Source organism: Pseudophryne corroboree, chromosome 8, assembly GCF_028390025.1.
Source record: "Pseudophryne corroboree isolate aPseCor3 chromosome 8, aPseCor3.hap2, whole genome shotgun sequence".
In the NCBI taxonomy this organism is placed as follows: Eukaryota; Metazoa; Chordata; class Amphibia; order Anura; family Myobatrachidae; genus Pseudophryne; species Pseudophryne corroboree.
Genome location: NC_086451.1, coordinates 34,494,454 through 34,515,564, shown reverse-complemented (window position 1 = coordinate 34,515,564; position 21,111 = coordinate 34,494,454). Strand labels below are relative to the sequence as shown.

General features: G+C 48.1%; 1 protein-coding gene across 2 annotated transcripts in view; it reads left to right on the top strand.

Moving 5' to 3' along the window:
- LOC134948318 (ectonucleoside triphosphate diphosphohydrolase 8-like) overlaps positions 1–21,111 on the top strand; it is a 51,073-nt gene that overhangs the window by 16,193 nt on the left and 13,769 nt on the right. For both annotated transcript variants that reach the window (XM_063936237.1, XM_063936238.1), the window contains exons 2-4: positions 196–329; positions 3,270–3,387; positions 9,954–10,104. In XM_063936237.1, the coding sequence (XP_063792307.1) occupies positions 204–329; positions 3,270–3,387; positions 9,954–10,104 (395 nt within the window). In that variant the 5' untranslated portion in view covers positions 196–203. The remainder of the gene's footprint in view (positions 1–195; positions 330–3,269; positions 3,388–9,953; positions 10,105–21,111) is intronic.

Sequence of the window (21,111 nt, the reverse complement as noted above, 5' to 3'; positions counted from 1 at the left end):
CCTTGGAGAGAGATTAACTTTAGTAGTTGCCCAAAGCAGCTGATGTGCTTATGACTGTCATTTCAAAGACTGTGCTAGATAAATGGGCAGCTTCTCCGCATTATCACTCTCCAAGACTTGATACATCTGCCCCTATAGACTAATACCTGTATTTAGTTATTTTATTCGTCACCAACTTTCTCTCATCTCACTCAGGATTCGGAATGGGTCTGGATTCCAAGCAGACGTGTCTCCTGGTGCTACTTGTGGTGTCTGTCATATCACTTATAATTGCTTTGATTCTCAGTCTGGTGAAGACCATGGTCGTCCCTCTTCCACCTGGAACTAAGGTAAGCGCTATGTAAGGATGGCTGAACCAGTAGTCAGTAGACACCTAACTATAACCCCAATGTCTTCTTTGAATCTAGCCTAATTTTTTTTTGCATGTGCTCAGATCAGGAAGACACTTCCGTATGTCAGGAAGTGATGTCATCATATGGAAGTGATGTCACTTATAAGGGCCCATTTATCATTAATTGCATATTCAATGCCATCTGGGAGCGATATTACTTCCGATGTGGTCCGAGTGCCGCCGGTGTTCCTGCGCATGCGTGGTCCCGGGAGGCAGGTGGAGAAGGGCTGTGGGGAGGGAAAAGGTGGAGCAAACGGAAAAGGTATTATCTCCGTCCTCACACTGCCCGTATTAACTGTAGATGGCGGCTGTACTGCACCCTGCGACCCAGTACTTTGACTGGTGCCTCTCAAATATTGAAGGGAGGGTGGACCGCCCCCTGGCCCGCTTGGCCCTGTTCCAGCTCCTATGCATTCAGCGGATACTTAATATTTGCGGCTAAAACCAGAATACGGGTGTTTTCGGGGAGTAAGCAGCAAATATACTATGATAATTGGGCCCCATTGTCTACCAACAGAACTGTCCACGATTCCATGATAAAGCCTTGCACAGATGTATTTACAGGCTTGTCAGAGTTCGCCATTAGAATGTGTCTTTGGGGTCTATGGGCCTGATCCAGGTTGTATCGCTATTCTCCCGTCCTGCCCATGCGCCTGCATTTACTGCGGGCGCCCGCAGAATATGCAAACGCCTCTGCCGGACAATCAGGCAGAGGCATTCGCGGGGCGGGGAGTGTGTGGCAACGCTCCACTTCTGAGGAGGAGATGGAGCGTTGCAGGGGCGTGACTTCAAAATGGGGAATGTGGTGGCGCAAATGAGGGCATGGCGCCGGTAGGAGGCTACCCAATTTTTTGCAATCAAGTAAAAATTGTGGTGCGATTGCAATTTCTGCTTGGTCAGGGGGAAGGGGGGGGGGGGGGGGCGGCCAACATGCTGGGTGGCCTTGCCCTGCGATGCAATCCTTACTGAATTAGGCCCTATGTACTAAACCTTGGAGACAGATAATGTGGACGGAGATAAAGTACCAACCAACCAGTTCCTACCTGTCATTTTTCAAACACATCATCCTATAACATGGCAGTTAGGAGCTGATTGGCTGGTACTTTACTAGTGAACAGTACATAGGGGATCATTCCGAGTTAAACGCTCGCTAGCTACTTTTTGCAGCCGTGCAAACGCATAGTCGCCACCCACGTGGGGGAGTGTATTTTCGTTTTGCAAGTGTGCGACTGCGATCGCATGTGCAGCCGAGCAGTACAAAAACATTTTGTGCAAAACAAGACCAGCCCTGAAGTTACTTATCCTGTGCGATGATCCTAGCGACGGAGGTCCCAGAATTGACCTCAGATACCCGCCCTGCAAACGCTTGGACACGCCTGCGTTTTTCCTACCACTCCCAGAAAACGGTCAGTTGACACCTATATACGCCCTCTTCCTGTCAATCTCCTTGCGATTGGCTGTGCGAACGGATTCGTCGCTAGAAGCATTGCACAACAACGATGCTGTTTGTACCCGTACGACGCGCGTGCGCATTGCGGTGCATACGCATGCACAGTTTTGCCATTTTTTTACCTGATTGCTGCGCTACAAAAATCGGCAGCGAGCGATCAACTCGGAATGACTCCCTTTGATAAGATGATTTTGTTTGTGACTATTAGTTCAGCCCAGAAAATGGCTGCATTCACTGTGGGCGGGATGTACTAAGCTTAGAAAAGTGATAATTTCACTGTGAGAAAGTAACAGCCAATCAGCTCCTAACTGCCATATCACAGGCTGGGTTTGAAAAATGACAGGGGGAGCTGATTGGTTGGTACTTTATCACACTGAAATTATCACTTTTCAAGGCTTAGTACATCCCGCCCACAGTGTGAGTGGATGACAAACCAAAATGGCCGTATCTGACCCTGAGGTTGTCACTGGGACAGTGAAAGATGTGCTTTGATGACATGGATCACTAAAGCTTAATAAAGAATAGGAAGTGACGTTAGTATCTATTTATATATATATACAGTATGGTATATCAGAAACCCATCCAGCAGTATATAGCTGACATTATGTAGGGGACACCCGAGGGAGAGTTTTTTCCAAATGAAAGCAGAATTAATGATGAGATGTGGTAGCACGTTAGTGACTTCTGACAGCTCCAGCTTCCACCCTCATAATCTGTAATGATCCCTCACTAAAGGGGTGATGTATCAAGCCTTGGAGAGTTAGAAATTGCGCAAGGCAACATCTGACGTTTCGTGGGCTGTGCTAGATAAATGACAGGAGCTGATGGGTTGCACTGGTCAACTTTTGCCCTTCATGTTTCTCCAATTATTGATACAGCTCCCCCGTTATTACCTTTTGCTTTCATGTGCCTGCGAGTTCTGACCAGCTGGGCGCTGGCAGAGTCAGGAGTTTTGCAGGGCATGGCACATGAAGTAAAATACGGAAGTGTTGCACATGCCTGCTAATTTAGACTATGCAAATGCCAGCTGCTTTCAGTTCCTTGTAAATAACTGGTTTTGCAACAGTTTATGGCATCCCTTCAACGGTGTGAATTAGCAGGGCCAGAGAGAGTAATCGCAGGCCCTGATGCTTCCACAACCAAGACCGATGCGTTTCATCTAGACAAAAGCCTCGCACTCAGGCTAGGAGATTATTGAACCGTGCTGTCTCTTGGCCATCATTTTGACAGCAAGATGCACTGAAGTACACAAAGGCCTGTAAATAACCCACAATGACCACGCTGATACCTAATATTGGCACATCTGCAAATCTTCTACATGAGCGGCCTGAGAAAATGTATCTTTCATTGCCAGATCTGGGCTGTAATTCAATTGGGTGTGTCCAATGTTGATATTATAAATTATATCTCTCTTTCTGTGTTTATTAGTATGGAATGGTGTTTGACGCCGGCTCTTCTCACACCTCGCTCTACATCTACCAATGGCCCACGGACAAGGAGAATAACACCGGCATTGTCAGCCAGACTCATGTGTGTGACGTTCAGGGTAGGTAGGGAAGTTCTCATCACTTTTATTGCATTCACAATGTCTGAGTTTGTGGAGGTGCTGGAGGGAGGGTCTCAATTGGGCCCCATCACCTATTCGCTGATAGGGCTGCCACAAGTGGGCTAAACCAATATTCAGCCAATCAAATGACTCCGATCCACTGACATCACAGTTTCTAGGTATTATGTTATAGAATGTACTAGATCGCAGGTTCTCAAACTCGGTCCTCAGGACCCCCACACAGGTCATGTTTTCAAGGTCACCTGTAGATATTTAAAATGTGACAGTTGGTGACACACGGTGTGCCTGCCGGGTGACCTGGAAAACAGGACCTGTGTGGGGTCCTGAGGGCCGAGTTTGACAACCACTGCGACTAGATGAATGATAGCTGATTTGTTGCTATGGGTAACTTCTCCACCTGTCCTTTATCTGTGTGATACATCCCCCCTCTATTCTGTCTCCATGCTTATTGAGCATGAATTAATATTTATGTCCCGATAATGATTATTTCTCATCACCACTTATCACTTATTGCGGCAATAAGAAATTGTGTGTGGATCACTGGGTGGACCAGAATTAGGTCGACATGCAAGAGGTCAATGGGCTGAAAAGGTCAATGGGGTCAATAGGTCAACATTTAAATTTTCAGGGGATACCCCATAATTTATGGATCCCCATCCAGCAAAATGACTTTAAGAAAATGTACCCCATAGTTTCTCCACAAATCTTCCCTGGGTTACTGCAAGGTGGACACACTGCTTCTCGTGGTTTAAAATGCATTAATTCAGACCCGTTCTCCTCAGTTTCTCACACGTTACTAAGGTTTACCTCATGAATTTCATCTTTCTTTGTGCCTTTGCATTCCCAGGTCTGTGTCTTCTCAATCTGCTTTCAGCAAGTTATTGGCAACCATACATAACTCCCCAAACTCTGCTTTTACTATGATCCTGTCTCATATTTCCATATAAACATCTGGTTTTCCCATATACAATGCTCTCCAGCCTCGTAATATAAGGAACAGACTTCCGCCCTGACCTGTATAACTAATCACCACCATAAGACGGCTTTTCCCGCCCAGTCCCGTTACTTTATTTCCCCAACGTCCATACTTCTCATGTGTCTAATGCCTCCATTGAAGAATCATTCTAATACTTTTGTTCTTTGTAACACACATTTCTCTGCACAAAGGTACAAATGATCCCAGTCACACTTGTAGTAATCCTTCCCTGCCTTTAACTCTCTGTATGCCGACCTCTCTCACATTTTCAGTAAGACCCGAGTAAAAATAATTACTTCAGTAATTTATTTACTTTCCCTTACCCTCGCTCTAACCCCAGTCTAGGGGCTGATTCATAGGATGCTAATTGCACCACCGTTGCATCTTTGGGGCCTGATTCATGAATGTAAGTAGTAGCCGTGCAAACGCTATGCCGCCTCCCACTGGGAGTGTATTTTAGCTTAGCAGAAGTGCGAACGAAGGAATCGCAGAGCGGCGGCAAAGTTTTTTTGTGCAGTTTTAGAGCAGCTCAATACCTACTCAGCGCTTGCGATGATTTCAGACTGTTCAGTTCCTGTTTTGACGTCACAAACACGCCCTGCGTTCGCCCAGCCACGCCTGCGTTTTTCCTGGCACGCCTGCATTTTTCTGAACACTCCCTGAAAACGGTCAGTTGACACCCAGAAACGCCCACTTCATGTCAATCACTCTGCGGCCAGCAGTGCGACTGAAAAGCTTCGCTAGACCTTGTGTGAAACTACATCTGTCGGTGTAATAGTAGGTCGCGCGTGCGCCGCATGCGCAGAAGTGCCATTTTTTTGCCTCATCGCTGCACAGCGAACGAAAGCAGCTAGCGATCAACTCGGAATGACCACCATGGTTTTGCCCATCTGCTAACAAACTTGCTGCTACTGTATGATCAGGTCTGAATTAGGCCCATAGAATAGTTTGGGGTGTTGTCCTAACTGAAATCTAAATTGCAGTGTAAAAATAAAGCTGTCTAACATTTGTGGGCTGCATGCAAAAGCAGCCAGTATTCAACCTGCACAGAAAAAAGATAAATATATTTGCTCCCCTTACATGGCAAAATGGTTTGTTCCAGACGCAAAGTTAAGGGGGGTACTCACGGAGCGATATTCTAAGCAATCTGACTAGATTGCTTAGAATTTAAGCATTATCGCTCCGTGTGTACCCCCTACAGCGATAGCGATGCGCAGCTCCACGCATCGCTATCGCTGGTGCTAGATATCGCTGGTGCTAGGCCAATCTAGCAGGTCGCTCACTTCACCCGCTGGGTGAAATGAGCGGCACCCCCGTCTCCCCCCACACGCTCAGCACACATCGCGCTGTGCTGAGCGGGGGGAGAGATGTGTGCTGAGCTGTTCGCTCAGCACACATCTCTCCCGCATCGGTCCGTCTATATAGGCCTTTACTTGCTTTTTATGCATTATTTACAAACATGAATCAGGCCCTATTGTACGCAGCAGCGGTGCAAAATTATGCAAAAGCCGCAGATGCCCTCTGCGTGAACATCGGACTTAGGATTGCTGGTGAACTCACGCAGCCCATCGCAAACACTACTGATGTGATTGACAGGAGCTATTCGAGGCGATAAGGGCATACCTCCCAACATGCTCTGCTCCTGGACTTCCCTCTTAGGGCTAAAACACACTACCCAGTTTTTGCCGGCCGGGAAAAAGCCGGACAGCTTTTTCCCGTGCCGGCATTGTAGTTAACAGTGTGAGGGCTAGGGTCCCTTCACACTACACGGCTCCGGCTCGGCTGCCGGGTTGCAGCCGGGTCTCACCACTGGAAGGTCCGGCGGCCGGGCGGCCGCCGGGCCATCTTTGCAGCCAGTGAACCGTGTGTGTGAAGGGGAGCTTTCACACACAACGGTTTTTTCTCAAGCCGTGTCTGATGCTGCGCATGCGCACAGCATTACACACGGCTCAAAGCCGTCCTGTGTGCGAGACTCTGCCGGTTTCTCCCGGATGGCAAAAAGCCGGACAAAGTTTGTCCGGCTTTTTGCCATCCGGGAGAAACCGGCCAGTGTGTTACAGCCCTACCTGTATGATTGCCAGCACCTGTGCTGAAACACCTTCCTTATCCATGATTAACCTGTTCAAAACAGGTGCCGGCAATCATACATTAAGAGGAAAGTCCAGAAGCAGAGCATATTTTCCCTCCTGGAGAGGGTCATGTTGGGAGGTATGTAAGGGGAATATGAGACTAAACACTAAAATGGTTGCCTGAGAAATGGGGCGTTTAGGCCAGTGGTTCTCAAACTCGGTCCTCAGGACCCCACACAGTGCATGTTTTGCAGGTAACCCAGCAAGTGCACAGGTGTATTAATTACTCACAGACACATTTTAAAAGGTCCACAGGTTGAGCTAATTATTTCACTTGTAATTCTGTGAGGAGACCTGCAAAACATGCACTGTGTGGGGTCCTGAGGACCGAGTTTGAGAACCTGTGGTTTAGGCAAACCAGTTAGTACTGTTTTGGTAGAAATTAGGTAAAGGGTGTTATTACACATGCAGGGGCTGACGCAGACTCAGAAAGCAAATGTGCGCCCATGTAACTATGCAGACCCACATGCATTTCCGATAGATCAATTCTCACACATAAAGAGCTGGAACTGTGGTGTGAAGGGGCCCTTTCATGTAGGCATTGCTCAGTACCTGCAGCCCAGGCTGCATACCTCCCGACATGACCCTCTCCAGGAGGGACAGAATGCTCTGCTCCTGGGCTTCTCTCTTATGTATGATTGCCATCACCTGTGGTGAACACCTTTCTTTTACATTAACCCATACCTCCCAACTTTGCCCTTGCAGTAAGAGGGACACATGCGCTGCGAAGCCGCGCGCGCTCCCGAAAGGGGGCGTGGCCTACAAAAGGGGCGTGTCTTCACGGAGGACCCGCGATCGCGAGCCACGCCCCCGTTTTCGTCACTGAGGGAGCATGCCCAGCGCTCTGTGAGCCGCTGGCATGCCCCCTCTCCCTCTGGGCGGAATGTACTAAGCGGAAAATGCGGTAAACTCCCTGTTTACCGCATTTTCCTGATGTACTAACCCCCGGCCGGCAGGACAGTGCCGCGGCGGGGTACGCCAGCTTTAGCTGGCGTACGTCCATAGAAGCCTATGGGCTTCTCTCCGCGGCGCTGTGTGAGGGATCCGATCGGATCCCTCCCAGCATGCCCTGCGGCCGCCCCCGTCACCCCGCGCATGCGCAGACTGACTCCTGGGGCCGAATCCCGGAAGTCAGGCTGCCGCTGCGCATCGCGGAGGACAGCTCTTATCGGAAGAGCTGTCCTCCGCAATGCTGATCGCATATGTTAGTACATATGCGATCAGCATCGTGGCGCAGGGCGGCGATGGGCGGCGATGTACATTAGTACATCCCGCCCTCTGTCTCCAGTGAATAGAAGCTGTGCGCATGCGCACAGCGTCTATTCACCGCTGCTCTGCTAAGCAGGGCAGCGAGAGACAGAGACTCCCAACTGCCCCCCACCGCGGAACACTGCGGCCCACGGGTGGGACAGCGGGACAGTCCCCAAAAAACGGGACTGGCCCGCGAAAATCGGGACAGTTGGGAGGTATGTTAACCTGTTCAAAACAGGTGCCGGCAATCATAGAGAAAGAGAAAAGTCCAGAAGCAGAGCATTGCGTCCCTCCTGGAGAGGGTCATGTTGGGAGGTATGAGGAAGGTATGCAGTCATTGGGGCACATACAATTAGCCGCAGGGGTTAACCGCTATTTAGAGATGGTTCTCAAATTTTCTGGAATCACAGCGACTTAGAGTATCAGCATTTTTTTACACGGAAGCCCAGGGCCAAATGTTTCTTATTGAGGTATTCATCAAAAATTCTAAAGTCAATCGAGTTTACCTGTCTAATGCATACCACCCAACATGACCCTCTCCAGGAGGGACAAAATGCTCTGCTTCTGGACTTTTCTCTTAATTTGTGATTGCCGACACCTATTTTGAACAGGGTAATGGGTAAGAAAGGTGTTTCACCATAGGTGATGGCAGTCATAAAATTAAGAGGGAAGTCCAGGAGCAGAGCTTTCTGTCCCTCCTGGAGAGGGTCATGTTGGGAGGTATGCTAATGTGGTGGTGGAAATGGTTTCCCTCCTGTTTGTCGACATATTTTATGCATACCTCCCAACATCACCCTCGCCAGGAGGGACACAATGTTCTGCTTCTGGACTTTTCTCTTCATTTAGGATTGCCGGCACCTGTTTTGAACAGGTTCATGGATAAGAAAGGTGTTTCAGCACAGGTGATGGTAATTATAAATTAAGAGGGAAGTCCAGGAGCAGAGCATTGTGTCCCTCCTGGAGAGGGTCATGTTGGGAGGTATGTTTTATGACTGGCATAAACCAGCACATTGGGGGTTATTCAGAGTTGTTTAAAAAAAAAAAAAAGCCAGTAATGGGCAAAACCATGTGCACTGCAGGTGGGGTAGATGTACTGTAACATGTGCAGAGAGAGTTAGATTTGGGTGGGGTGTTTTTCACACATAATATAACTACTAGTAGGATACAGTATCTCATAATAAATATACATACTTAATATAAACAGTAGGAGCCAGAACAGAGCATCCTAAGCACACACTCTCCCGCCTCATGGTTGGACACCTGTCTCTACTTGTTGCCAGCTGCACTCTGGTCAAGTTTGCTGACTGAGCACTCAGATCCACAAACACAGAAGACTTGGAGGGTCATTCCGAGTTGATCGCTCACTAGCTATTTTTTGCAGCGCTGCGATCAGGTTAAAACTCAGCAAAACTGCGCATGCGTATGCACCGCAATGCGCAGGTGCGTCGTACGGGTACAAAAAGGATCGGTGCTGGGCGATGGATTTAACGAAGAATCCATTCGCACAGCCAATCGCAAGGTGATTGACAGGAAGAGGGCGTTTGTGGGTGTCAACTGACCGTTTTCTGGGAGTATTTGGAAAAATGCAGGCGTGTCCGAGTGTTTGCAGGGCGGGTGTCTGACGTCAATTCCGGGACCAGACAGGCTGAAATGATCGCAGCGGCTGAGTAAGTTCAGAGCTACTCAGAAACTGCAAAAAAACTTTTTTGTACCGCTCGGCTGCACATGCGCTCGCACACTTGCAAAGCGAAAATACACTCCCCCGTGGGCGGCGACTATATTATCGCTGCACTGCAAAAAATAGCTAGCGAGCGATCAACTCAGAATGATCCCCTTGGTAAGAGAAGCTGTTGCCACTGTGCATATGCTCCGTCCTGTCCCCTATACTGCATGTTGTGGCCGCAGCTCTAGTAAAATCATACCACATACAGTACTACTGTAATTGTGGTCATGATGTCAGCCATTAGTCAGGAGGGGTGTTTTCGGGCAACTGGAAACCCCCCCCCCCCCCCCCCCACTCCGGGATTTGCCTACGCATCATTACCACATTATATGAGAATGCATGAAATGTTTCAAACACAACAGGTCTGTTCCTTTTTATGTGAGCGATATACGAAGCAATTATGGTATGCTGCTGCTATATGTTTCACTTGGTTTAATGATAAAGGCTTTATTATAACTGTATTTAGGTGCCGGGATCTCCAGCTATGCAAGCAACCCTCCCGCAGCCGGCAAATCTCTGGTTTCCTGTCTGGAGGAGGCAATGTCTGTTATACCACCGGAAGGGCAGAGAGGGGCCCCAGCTTATCTTGGAGCCACAGCTGGGATGAGACTGCTGGAGTAAGGGCCTGCTAGGGTTAATCTATACTAATGACTTAACGGTGTTGTGGGTTCCAATAAGATCTCAGCAACAATCCTACAAGGCCTGGGACTAGAACGTCCTCATTCACATTAACTGTTAAGGTCATCGCTGGGATTCTTAGCTAAACTGTAGAAAGCAAAATACTGACTTGGACCTGGGCCATGAGAAGGGATGGGCTGAGTCCACGCTGGACACCAGGCCTAGACTGTGAGCCTGTGGGAATCCAAACTGCAGTTACACTGCCAGATCAGAGTAGATCTAACTGTTGTAACCCTTCTGCAACTCATCTAATAACAATTTCTCTATCGTCCTAAGTGGATGCTGGGGTTCCTGAAAGGACCATGGGGAATAGCGGCTCCGCAGGAGACAGGGCACAAAAAAGTAAAGCTTTTACCAGATCAGGTGGTGTGCACTGGCTCCTCCCCCTATGACCCTCCTCCAGACTCCAGTTAGATTTTGTGCCCGAACGAGAAGGGTGCAATCTAGGTGGCTCTCCTAAAGAGCTGCTTAGAGAAAGTTTAGCTTAGGTTTTTTACTTTACAGTGAGTCCTGCTGGCAACAGGATCACTGCAACGAGGGACTTAGGGGAGAAGTAGTGAACTCACCTGCGTGCAGAGTGGATTTGCTGCTTGGCTACTGGACACTAGCTCCAGAGGGACGATCACAGGTACAGCCTGGATGGTCACCGGAGCCGCGCCGCCGGCCCCCTTGCAGACGCTGAAGAGAGAAGAGGTCCAAAATCGGCGGCTGAAGACTCCTGAGTCTTCATAAAGGTAGCGCACAGCACTGCAGCTGTGCGCCATTTTCCTCTCAGCACACTTCACACAACAGTCACTGAGGGTGCAGAGCGCTGGGGGGGGCGCTCTGAGAGGCAAATAAAAACCTTATTAGAGGCAAAAAATACCTCACATATAGCCCACAGAGGCTATATGGAGATATTTAACCCCTGCCTAACTTCAAAAATAGCGGGAGACGAGCCCGCCGAAAAAGGGGCGGGGCCTATCTCCTCAGCACACAGCGCCATTTTCTCTCACAGAAAAGCTGGAGAGAAGGCTCCCAGGCTCTCCCCTGCACTGCACTACAGAAACAGGGTTAAAACAGAGAGGGGGGGCACTGATTTTGGCGATATTGTATATATATAAAAGATGCTATAAGGGAGAAACACTTATATAAGGTTGTCCCTATATAATTATAGCGTTTTTGGTGTGTGCTGGCAGACTCTCCCTCTGTCTCCCCAAAGGGCTAGTGGGTCCTGTCCTCTGTCAGAGCATTCCCGGTGTGTGTGCTGTGTGTCGGTACGTGTGTGTCGACATGTATGAGGACGATGTTGGTGAGGAGGCGGAGAAATTGCCTGTAATGGTGATGTCACTCTCTAGGGAGTCGACACCGGAATGGATGGCTTATTTAGAGAATTACGTGAGAATGTCAACACGCTGCAAGGTCGGTTGACGACATGAGACGGCCGACAATCTATTAGGACCGGTCCAGGCGTCTCAGAAACACCGTCAGGGGTTTTAAAAACGCCCATTTACCTCAGTCGGTCGACACAGACACGGACACTGAATACAGTGTCGACGGTGAATAAACAAACGTATTTCTCATTAGGGCCACACGTTAAGGGCAATGAAGGAGGTGTTACGTGTTTCTGATACTACAAGTACCACAAGAAAGGGTATTATGTGGGAGTGAAAAGACTACCTGTAGTTTTTCCTGAATCAGATAAAATAAAATGAAGTGTGTGATGATGCGTAGGGTTACCCCGATAGCAAATATTGGCGTTATACCCTTTCCCGCCAGAAATTAGGGTACGTTGGGAAACACCCCTTAGGGTGATAAGGCGCTCACACGCTTATCAAGTGGCGTTACCGTCTCCAGATACGGCCGCCCTCAAGGAGCCAGCTGATAGGAAGCTGGAAAAATATCCTAAAAAGTATATACACACATAAGGTGGTTATACTGCGACCAGCGATCGCCATCAGCCTGGAGATGCAGTGCTGGGTTGGCTTGGTCGGATTCCCTGACTGAAAATATTTTATTCATGTAGAGCATTTAATAGGATGCATTCTATATATATGTATGTGAGATGCACAGAGGGATATTTGCTCTCTGGCATCAAGATAAGTGCGTTGTCCATATCTCCCAGAAGATGTCAGGGACACGACAGTGGTCAGGTGATACAGATCCCATACGGCAGATGGAAGTATTACTGTATAAAGGGAAGGAGTTATTTGGGGGTCGGTCCATCGGACCTGGGGACCACAGCAACAGCTGGGAAATCCAACCTTTTTTACCCCAAGTTACATCTCAGCTAAAAAAGACACCGTCTTTTCAGCCTCAATCTTTCCTTTCCCATGAGGGCATGCAGGCAAAAGGCCAGTCATATCTGCCCAGACATAGAGGTAAGGGAAGTAGACTGCAGCAGGCAGCCCTTTCCCAGGAAAAGAAGCCCTCCACCGCGTCTGCCAAGTCCTCAGCATGACGCTGGGGCCGTGCAAGCGGACTCAAGGTGGGGGGGTAGTCTCAAGAGTCTCAGGGCGCAGTGGGATCACTCGCAAGTTGACCCCTAGATCGTACGAGTATTATCCCAGGGGTAAAGATTGGAGAGTCGAGACATCTTCTCCTCGCAGGTTCCTGAAGTCTGCTTTACCAACGGCTCCCTCCGACAGGGAGGCAGCATTGGAAACAATTCACAAGCTGTATATCCAGCAGGTGATAATCAAAGTACCCCTCCTACGACAAGGAAAAGGGTATTATTTTTCCACACTATATTGTGGTACTGAAGCCAGACGGCTTGGTGACACATAGTCTAAATCTAAAATGTTTTGAACACTTACATAAAAGGTTCAAATCGAGATAAAGTCACTCAGAGCAGTGATAGCGAACCGGAAAAAAGGGGACTATATGGTGTCCCTGGACATCAAGGATTACCTCCATGTCCAAATTTTGTCCTTCTCATCAAGGGTACCTCTGGTTCGTGGTACAGAACTGTCAATATCAGTTTCAGACGATGCCGTTTGAATTATCCACGGCACCCCGGGCCTTTTTACCAGGGTAATGGCCGAAAAGATGTTTCTTCAAAGAAAAAAGGCATCTAAATTATCCCTTACTTGCACGACCTAAAAAGGGCAAGTTCCAGAGAACAGTTGGAGGTCGGAAGAGCACTATCTAAAGTAGTTCTTCGACGGCACGACTGGATTCTAAATATTCCAAGAATCGCAGCTGTTTTCCGACGATACGTCTGCTGTTCCTAGGGATGATTCTGGACACGGTTCAGAAAAAGGTTTTTCTTCCCGAGGAAAAAGCCAAGGAGTTATCCGACCTGTCAGGAACCTCCTAAAACCAGGAAAGGTGTCTGTACATCAATGCACAAGAGTCCTGGGAAAAATGGTGGCTTTTTACGAAGCAATTCCATTCGGCAGATTCCATGCAAGAATTTTCCAAAGGGATCTGTTGGACAAATGGTCAGGGTCGCATCCTCAGATGCACCTGCGAATAACCCTGTCGCCAAGGACAAGGGTATATCTTCTGTGGTGGTTGCAAAAGGCTCATCTATTGGAGGGCCGCAGATTCGGCATACAGGATTTGATCCTGGTGACCACGGACGCCAGCCTGAGAGGTTGGGGAGCAGTCACACAAGGAAGAAACTTCCAGGGGGTATGGACGAACCTGGAAAAGTCTCTTCACATAAACATTCTGGTACTAAGAGCAATCTAAAATGCTCTAAGCCAGGCGGAACCACTCCTGCAAGGAAAACCGGTGTTGATTCAGTCGGACAACATCACGGCGGTCGCCCATGTAAACAGACAGGGCGGCACAAGAAGCAGGAGTGCAATGGCAGAAGCTGCCAAGATTCTTCGCTGGGCGGAGAATCGCGTAATAGCACTGTCAGCAGTGTTCTTCCCGGGCGTGGACAACTGGGAAGCAGACTTCCTCAGCAGACACGATATTCACCCGGGAGAGGGGGGTCTTCATCCAGAAGTCTTCCACATGCTAATAAACTGTTGGGAAAGACCAATGGTAGACATGATGGCGTCTCGCCTCAACAAGAAACTGGACAAGTATTGCGCCAGGTCAAGAGATCCACAGGCAATAGCTGTGGACGCACTGGTAACACCTTGGGTGTACAAATCAGTATATGTGTTTCCTCCTCTGCCTCTCATACCAAAGGTATTGAAGATTATACGGTGAGGAGGAGTAAGAACAATACTAGTGGCTCCGGATTGGCCAAGAAGGACTTGGTACCCGGAACTTCAAGAGTTGGTCACGGACGACCCGTGCCCTCTACTTCTGAGAAGGGACCTGCTACAACAGGGTCCCTGTCTCTTTCAAGACTTACCGCGGCTGCGTTTGACGGCATGGCGGTTGAACGCCAGATCCTAAAAGGGAAAGGCATTCCAGAAGAAGTCATTCCTACCTTGATTAAGGCAAGGAAGGAAGTCACCGCGAAACATTATCACCGCATTTGGCGAAAATATGTCGCGTGGTGCGAGGATCGGAGTGTTCCGACGGAGGAATTTCAACTGGGTCGTTTCCTACATTTCCTACAATCAGGATTGTCTATGGGTCTCAAATTGAGATCTATTAAGGTTCAAATTTCGGCCCTGTCAATATTCTTCCAAAAAGAATTGGCCTCAGTTCCTGAGGTACAGACTTTTGTTAAAGGAGTACTGCATATACAGCCTCCTGTGGTGCCTCCGGTGGCACCGTGGGATCTAAATGTAGTTTTAGATTTCCTCAAATCCCATTGGTTTGAACCATTGAAAAAGGTGGATTTTAAATATCTCACATGGAAAGTGACTATGTTACTGGCCCTGGCTTCCGCCAGGAGAGTATCTGAATTGGCGGCTTTATCTTATAAAAGCCCTTATCTAATCTTCCATTCGGATAGGGCAGAACTGAGGACTCGTCCGCATTTTCTCCCTAAGGTGGTATCAGCGTTTCACCTGAACCAACCTATTGTGGTGCCTGCGGCCACTGGCGACTTGGAGGACTCCAAGTTGTTGGACGTTGTCAGAGCCTTAAAAATATACATTTCAAGGACGGCTGAAGTCAGAAAATCTGACTCGCTGTTGATACTATATGCACCCAACAAGTTGGGTGCCCCTGCTTCTAAGCAGACGATTGCTCGTTGGATTTGTAACACAATTCAACTTGCTCATTCTGTGGCAGGCCTGCCACAGCCTAAATCTGTTAAGGCCCATTCCACAAGGAAGGTGGGCTCATCTTGGGCGGCTGCCCGAGGGGTCTCGGCATTACAATTCTGCCGAGCAGCTACGTGGTCGGGGGAAAACACGTTTGTAAAATTCTACAAATTTGATACCCTGGCAAAAGAGGACTTGGAATTCTCTCATTCGGTGCTGCAGAGTCATCCGCACTCTCCCGCCCGTTTGGGAGCTTTGGTATAATCCCCATGGTCCTTTCAGGAACCCCAGCATCCACTTAGGACGATAGAGAAAATAAGAATTTACTTACCGATAATTCTATTTCTCGGAGTCCGTAGTGGATGCTGGGCGCCCATCCCAAGTGCGGATTATCTGCAATACTGTACATAGTTATTGTTAACAAATTCGGGTTATATTGTTAAGGAGCCATCTTTAAGAGGCTCTTTCTGTTATCATACTGTTAACTGGGTTTAGATCACAAGTTGTACGGTGTGATTGGTGTGGCTGGTATGAGTCTTACCCGGGATTCAAATTGCCTCCCTTATTGTGTACGCTCGTCCGGGCACAGTACCTAACTGGAGTCTGGAGGAGGGTCATAGGGGGAGGAGCCAGTGCACACCACCTGATCTGGTAAAAGCTTTACTTTTTTGTGCCCTGTCTCCTGCGGAGCCGCTATTCCCCATGGTCCTTTCAGGAACCCCAGCATCCACTACGGACTCCGAGAAATAGAATTATCGGTAAGTAAATTCTTATTTACTGTGACAAATTCAACAAGAAACTCTGCCACATCGGTCACGTATGTGTTTTAATACCAGGATGATGGTCATTTCAGGGCTCACAGCATACTTGCCTACCTGACCCTGAGGGAGAAAATGCTCTGTTCCTGGACTTTCCTGCTAATGTATGATTGCCATCACCTGTGGTAAGCTAGTTCACAGGTTCTCAAACTCGGTCCTCAGGACCCCACACGGTTCATGTTTTGCAGGTCACCTGTAGATTTTTAAAATGTGGCAGTTGGTTATACACAGTGCACCAGCTGGGTGACATGGAAAACATGAACCGTGTGGGGTCCTGAGGACCGAGTTTGAGAACCACTGAGCTAGTTAATTGATAAGAAAGGCGTTTCACCACAGGTGATGGCAATCATACATTACCAGGAAAGTCCAGGAACAGAGCATTTTCTCCCTCATGGAGAGGGTCAGGTAGGCAAGTATGGCTCACAGTCAAAGACAGGTTCAAAGATATCAGCATGTCATGTGATAGGATATGAGGGTAGAAGCTAAAGCAAGATTAAACAGTGCACAAAGCAGACAGAGCTCAGAGGGACATTCCAAAGCCTCTCTGCTCACTACATCATGTGCCATGTGACTGTGTTGCCTTGATAGTCCATATCACTGTGGGATTTTTTTTTTTTTAATCATTATATAACAGCAAAAGAAACAAACCAAGGAAAAAATGTTAAATACAAAGACTAAAATGTAATAAGTTGCGAGTTTTTGGTGAGTTATCGTGAGAGCTCACGTGTCGAGTTCAGGGCTCAAACTTACCAAATATTTCATACCAAGCGAGTTTGCAGTTAAATGACAAACTCATCACCAGTCTTTTACGGCGATTTGTGGTGGGTTTGAAACTACATGCAGACTACATGTATTCTGAGCGTCCAGGCGGAACATAATAAAGAGTCATATTAAACATATGTATTACTTTGTCACTAATTAATATTCAATTAATGCCCCCTCCCAAGAAAAAATGTATAACAATAAATAAATAATACATATATTGATGGGTATCCGTTTGGCAGGTTGACCCTACTTAAGTCGACAGTCACTAGGTCGACCACTATTGGTCGCCTTTTGACATGGACAAATGGTCGACACGGGACATGTCGACACATGAAAAGGCCAACATGGCTTTTAAAAAAAATAATGTTTTACTTTTTCATACTTTACCATCCACGTGGACTACAATTGAGAATAGCAGTGGTAGTGGAGCGAGGCACGCGGTACACTAATAGGGGTTCCTGGTCATGTTACGGAAAAAATGACACAAAAAACAGTAAAAAAAATCCATGTCGACCTTGTCGTGTGTCGACATGTCCCGTGTCGACCATTTTCATGTGTCGACTATTTGTCCATGTACTTTATCACCGTGCAATATATCACTCTCCAAGGCTTGATAAATCTGGGCCTAAAGGAGGGCATAATTACGTATAATACACGTTTCTCTATCGTCCTAAGTGGATGCTGGGGTTCCTGAAAGGACCATGGGGAATAGCGGCTCCGCAGGAGACAGGGCACAAAAAAAGTAAAGCTTTTACCAGATCAGGTGGTGTGCACTGGCTCCTCCCCCTATGACCCTCCTCCAGACTCCAGTTAGATTTTGTGCCCGAACGAGAAGGGTGCAATCTAGGTGGCTCTCCTAAAGAGCTGCTTAGAGAAAGTTTAGCTTAGGTTTTTTACTTTACAGTGAGTCCTGCTGGCAACAGGATCACTGCAACGAGGGACTTAGGGGAGAAGTAGTGAACTCACCTGCGTGCAGAGTGGATTTGCTGCTTGGCTACTGGACACTAGCTCCAGAGGGACGATCACAGGTACAGCCTGGATGGTCACCGGAGCCGCGCCGCCGGCCCCCTTGCAGACGCTGAAGAGAGAAGAGGTCCAAAATCGGCGGCTGAAGACTCCTGAGTCTTCATAAAGGTAGCGCACAGCACTGCAGCTGTGCGCCATTTTCCTCTCAGCACACTTCACACAACAGTCACTGAGGGTGCAGAGCGCTGGGGGGGGCGCTCTGAGAGGCAAATAAAAACCTTATTAGAGGCAAAAAATACCTCACATATAGCCCACAGAGGCTATATGGAGATATTTAACCCCTGCCTAACTTCAAAAATAGCGGGAGACGAGCCCGCCGAAAAAGGGGCGGGGCCTATCTCCTCAGCACACAGCGCCATTTTCTCTCACAGAAAAGCTGGAGAGAAGGCTCCCAGGCTCTCCCCTGCACTGCACTACAGAAACAGGGTTAAAACAGAGAGGGGGGGCACTGATTTTGGCGATATTGTATATATATAAAAGATGCTATAAGGGAGAAACACTTATATAAGGTTGTCCCTATATAATTATAGCGTTTTTGGTGTGTGCTGGCAGACTCTCCCTCTGTCTCCCCAAAGGGCTAGTGGGTCCTGTCCTCTGTCAGAGCATTCCCGGTGTGTGTGCTGTGTGTCGGTACGTGTGTGTCGACATGTATGAGGACTATGTTGGTGAGGAGGCGGAGAAATTGCCTGTAATGGTGATGTCACTCTCTAGGGAGTCGACACCGGAATGGATGGCTTATTTAGAGAATTACGTGAGAATGTCAACACGCTGCAAGGTCGGTTGACGACATGAGACGGCCGACAATCTATTAGGACCGGTCCAGGCGTCTCAGAAACACCGTCAGGGGTTTTTAAAAACGCCCATTTACCTCAGTCGGTCGACACAGACACAGACACGGACACTGAATACAGTGTCGACGGTGAATAAACAAACGTATTTCTCATTAGGGCCACACGTTAAGGGCAATGAAGGAGGTGTTACGTGTTTCTGATACTACAAGTACCACAAGAAAGGGTATTATGTGGGAGTGAAAAAACTACCTGTAGTTTTTCCTGAATCAGATAAAATAAAATGAAGTGTGTGATGATGCGTAGGGTTACCCCGATAGCAAATATTGGCGTTATACCTTTTCCCGCCAGAAATTAGGGTACGTTGGGAAACACCCCTTAGGGTGATAAGGCGCTCACACGCTTATCAAGTGGCGTTACCGTCTCCAGATACGGCCGCCCTCAAGGAGCCAGCTGATAGGAAGCTGGAAAAATATCCTAAAAAGTATATACACACATACGGTGGTTATACTGCGACCAGCGATCGCCATCAGCCTGGAGATGCAGTGCTGGGTTGGCTTGGTCGGATTCCCTGACTGAAAATATTTTATTCATGTAGAGCATTTAATAGGATGCATTCTATATATATGTATGTGAGATGCACAGAGGGATATTTGCTCTCTGGCATCAAGATAAGTGCGTTGTCCATATCTCCCAGAAGATGTCAGGGACACGACAGTGGTCAGGTGATACAGATCCCATACGGCAGATGGAAGTATTGCTGTATAAAGGGAAGGAGTTATTTGGGGGTCGGTCCATCGGACCTGGGGACCACAGCAACAGCTGGGAAATCCAACCTTTTTTACCCCAAGTTACATCTCAGCTAAAAAAGACACCGTCTTTTCAGCCTCAATCTTTCCTTTCCCATGAGGGCATGCAGGCAAAAGGCCAGTCATATCTGCCCAGACATAGAGGTAAGGGAAGTAGACTGCAGCAGGCAGCCCTTTCCCAGGAAAAGAAGCCCTCCACCGCGTCTGCCAAGTCCTCAGCATGACGCTGGGGCCGTGCAAGCGGACTCAAGGTGGGGGGGTAGTCTCAAGAGTCTCAGGGCGCAGTGGGATCACTCGCAAGTTGACCCCTAGATCGTACGAGTATTATCCCAGGGGTAAAGATTGGAGAGTCGAGACATCTTCTCCTCGCAGGTTCCTGAAGTCTGCTTTACCAACGGCTCCCTCCGACAGGGAGGCAGCATTGGAAACAATTCACAAGCTGTATATCCAGCAGGTGATAATCAAAGTACCCCTCCTACGACAAGGAAAAGGGTATTATTTTTCCACACTATATTGTGGTACTGAAGCCAGACGGCTTGGTGACACATAGTCTAAATCTAAAATGTTTTGAACACTTACATAAAAGGTTCAAATCGAGATAAAGTCACTCAGAGCAGTGATAGCGAACCGGAAAAAAGGGGACTATATGGTGTCCCTGGACATCAAGGATTACCTCCATGTCCAAATTTTGTCGTCCTCATCAAGGGTACCTCTGGTTCGTGGTACAGAACTGTCAATATCAGTTTCAGACGATGCCGTTTGAATTATCCACGGCACCCCGGGCCTTTTTACCAAGGTAATGGCCGAAAAGATGTTTCTTCAAAGAAAAAAGGCATCTAAATTATCCCTTACTTGCACGACCTAAAAAGGGCAAGTTCCAGAGAACAGTTGGAGGTCGGAAGAGCACTATCTAAAGTAGTTCTTCGACGGCACGACTGGATTCTAAATATTCCAAGAATCGCAGCTGTTTTCCGACGATACGTCTGCTGTTCCTAGGGATGATTCTGGACACGGTTCAGAAAAAGGTTTTTCTTCCCGTGGAAAAAGCCAAGGAGTTATCCGACCTGTCAGGAACCTCCTAAAACCAGGAAAGGTGTCGGTACATCAATGCACAAGAGTCCTGGGAAAAATGGTGGCTTTTTACGAAGCAATTCCATTCGGCAGATTCCATGCAAGAATTTTCCAAAGGGATCTGTTGGACAAATGGTCAGGGTCGCATCCTCAGATGCACCTGCGAATAACCCTGTCGCCAAGGACAAGGGTATATCTTCTGTGGTGGTTGCAAAAGGCTCATCTATTGGAGGGCCGCAGATTCGGCATACAGGATTTGATCCTGGTGACCACGGACGCCAGCCTGAGAGGTTGGGGAGCAGTCACACAAGGAAGAAACTTCCAGGGGGTATGGACGAACCTGGAAAAGTCTCTTCACATAAACATTCTGGTACTAAGAGCAATCTAAAATGCTCTAAGCCAGGCGGAACCACTCCTGCAAGGAAAACCGGTGTTGATTCAGTCGGACAACATCACGGCGGTCGCCCATGTAAACAGACAGGGCGGCACAAGAAGCAGGAGTGCAATGGCAGAAGCTGCCAACATTCTTCGCTGGGCGGAGAATCACGTAATAGCACTGTCAGCAGT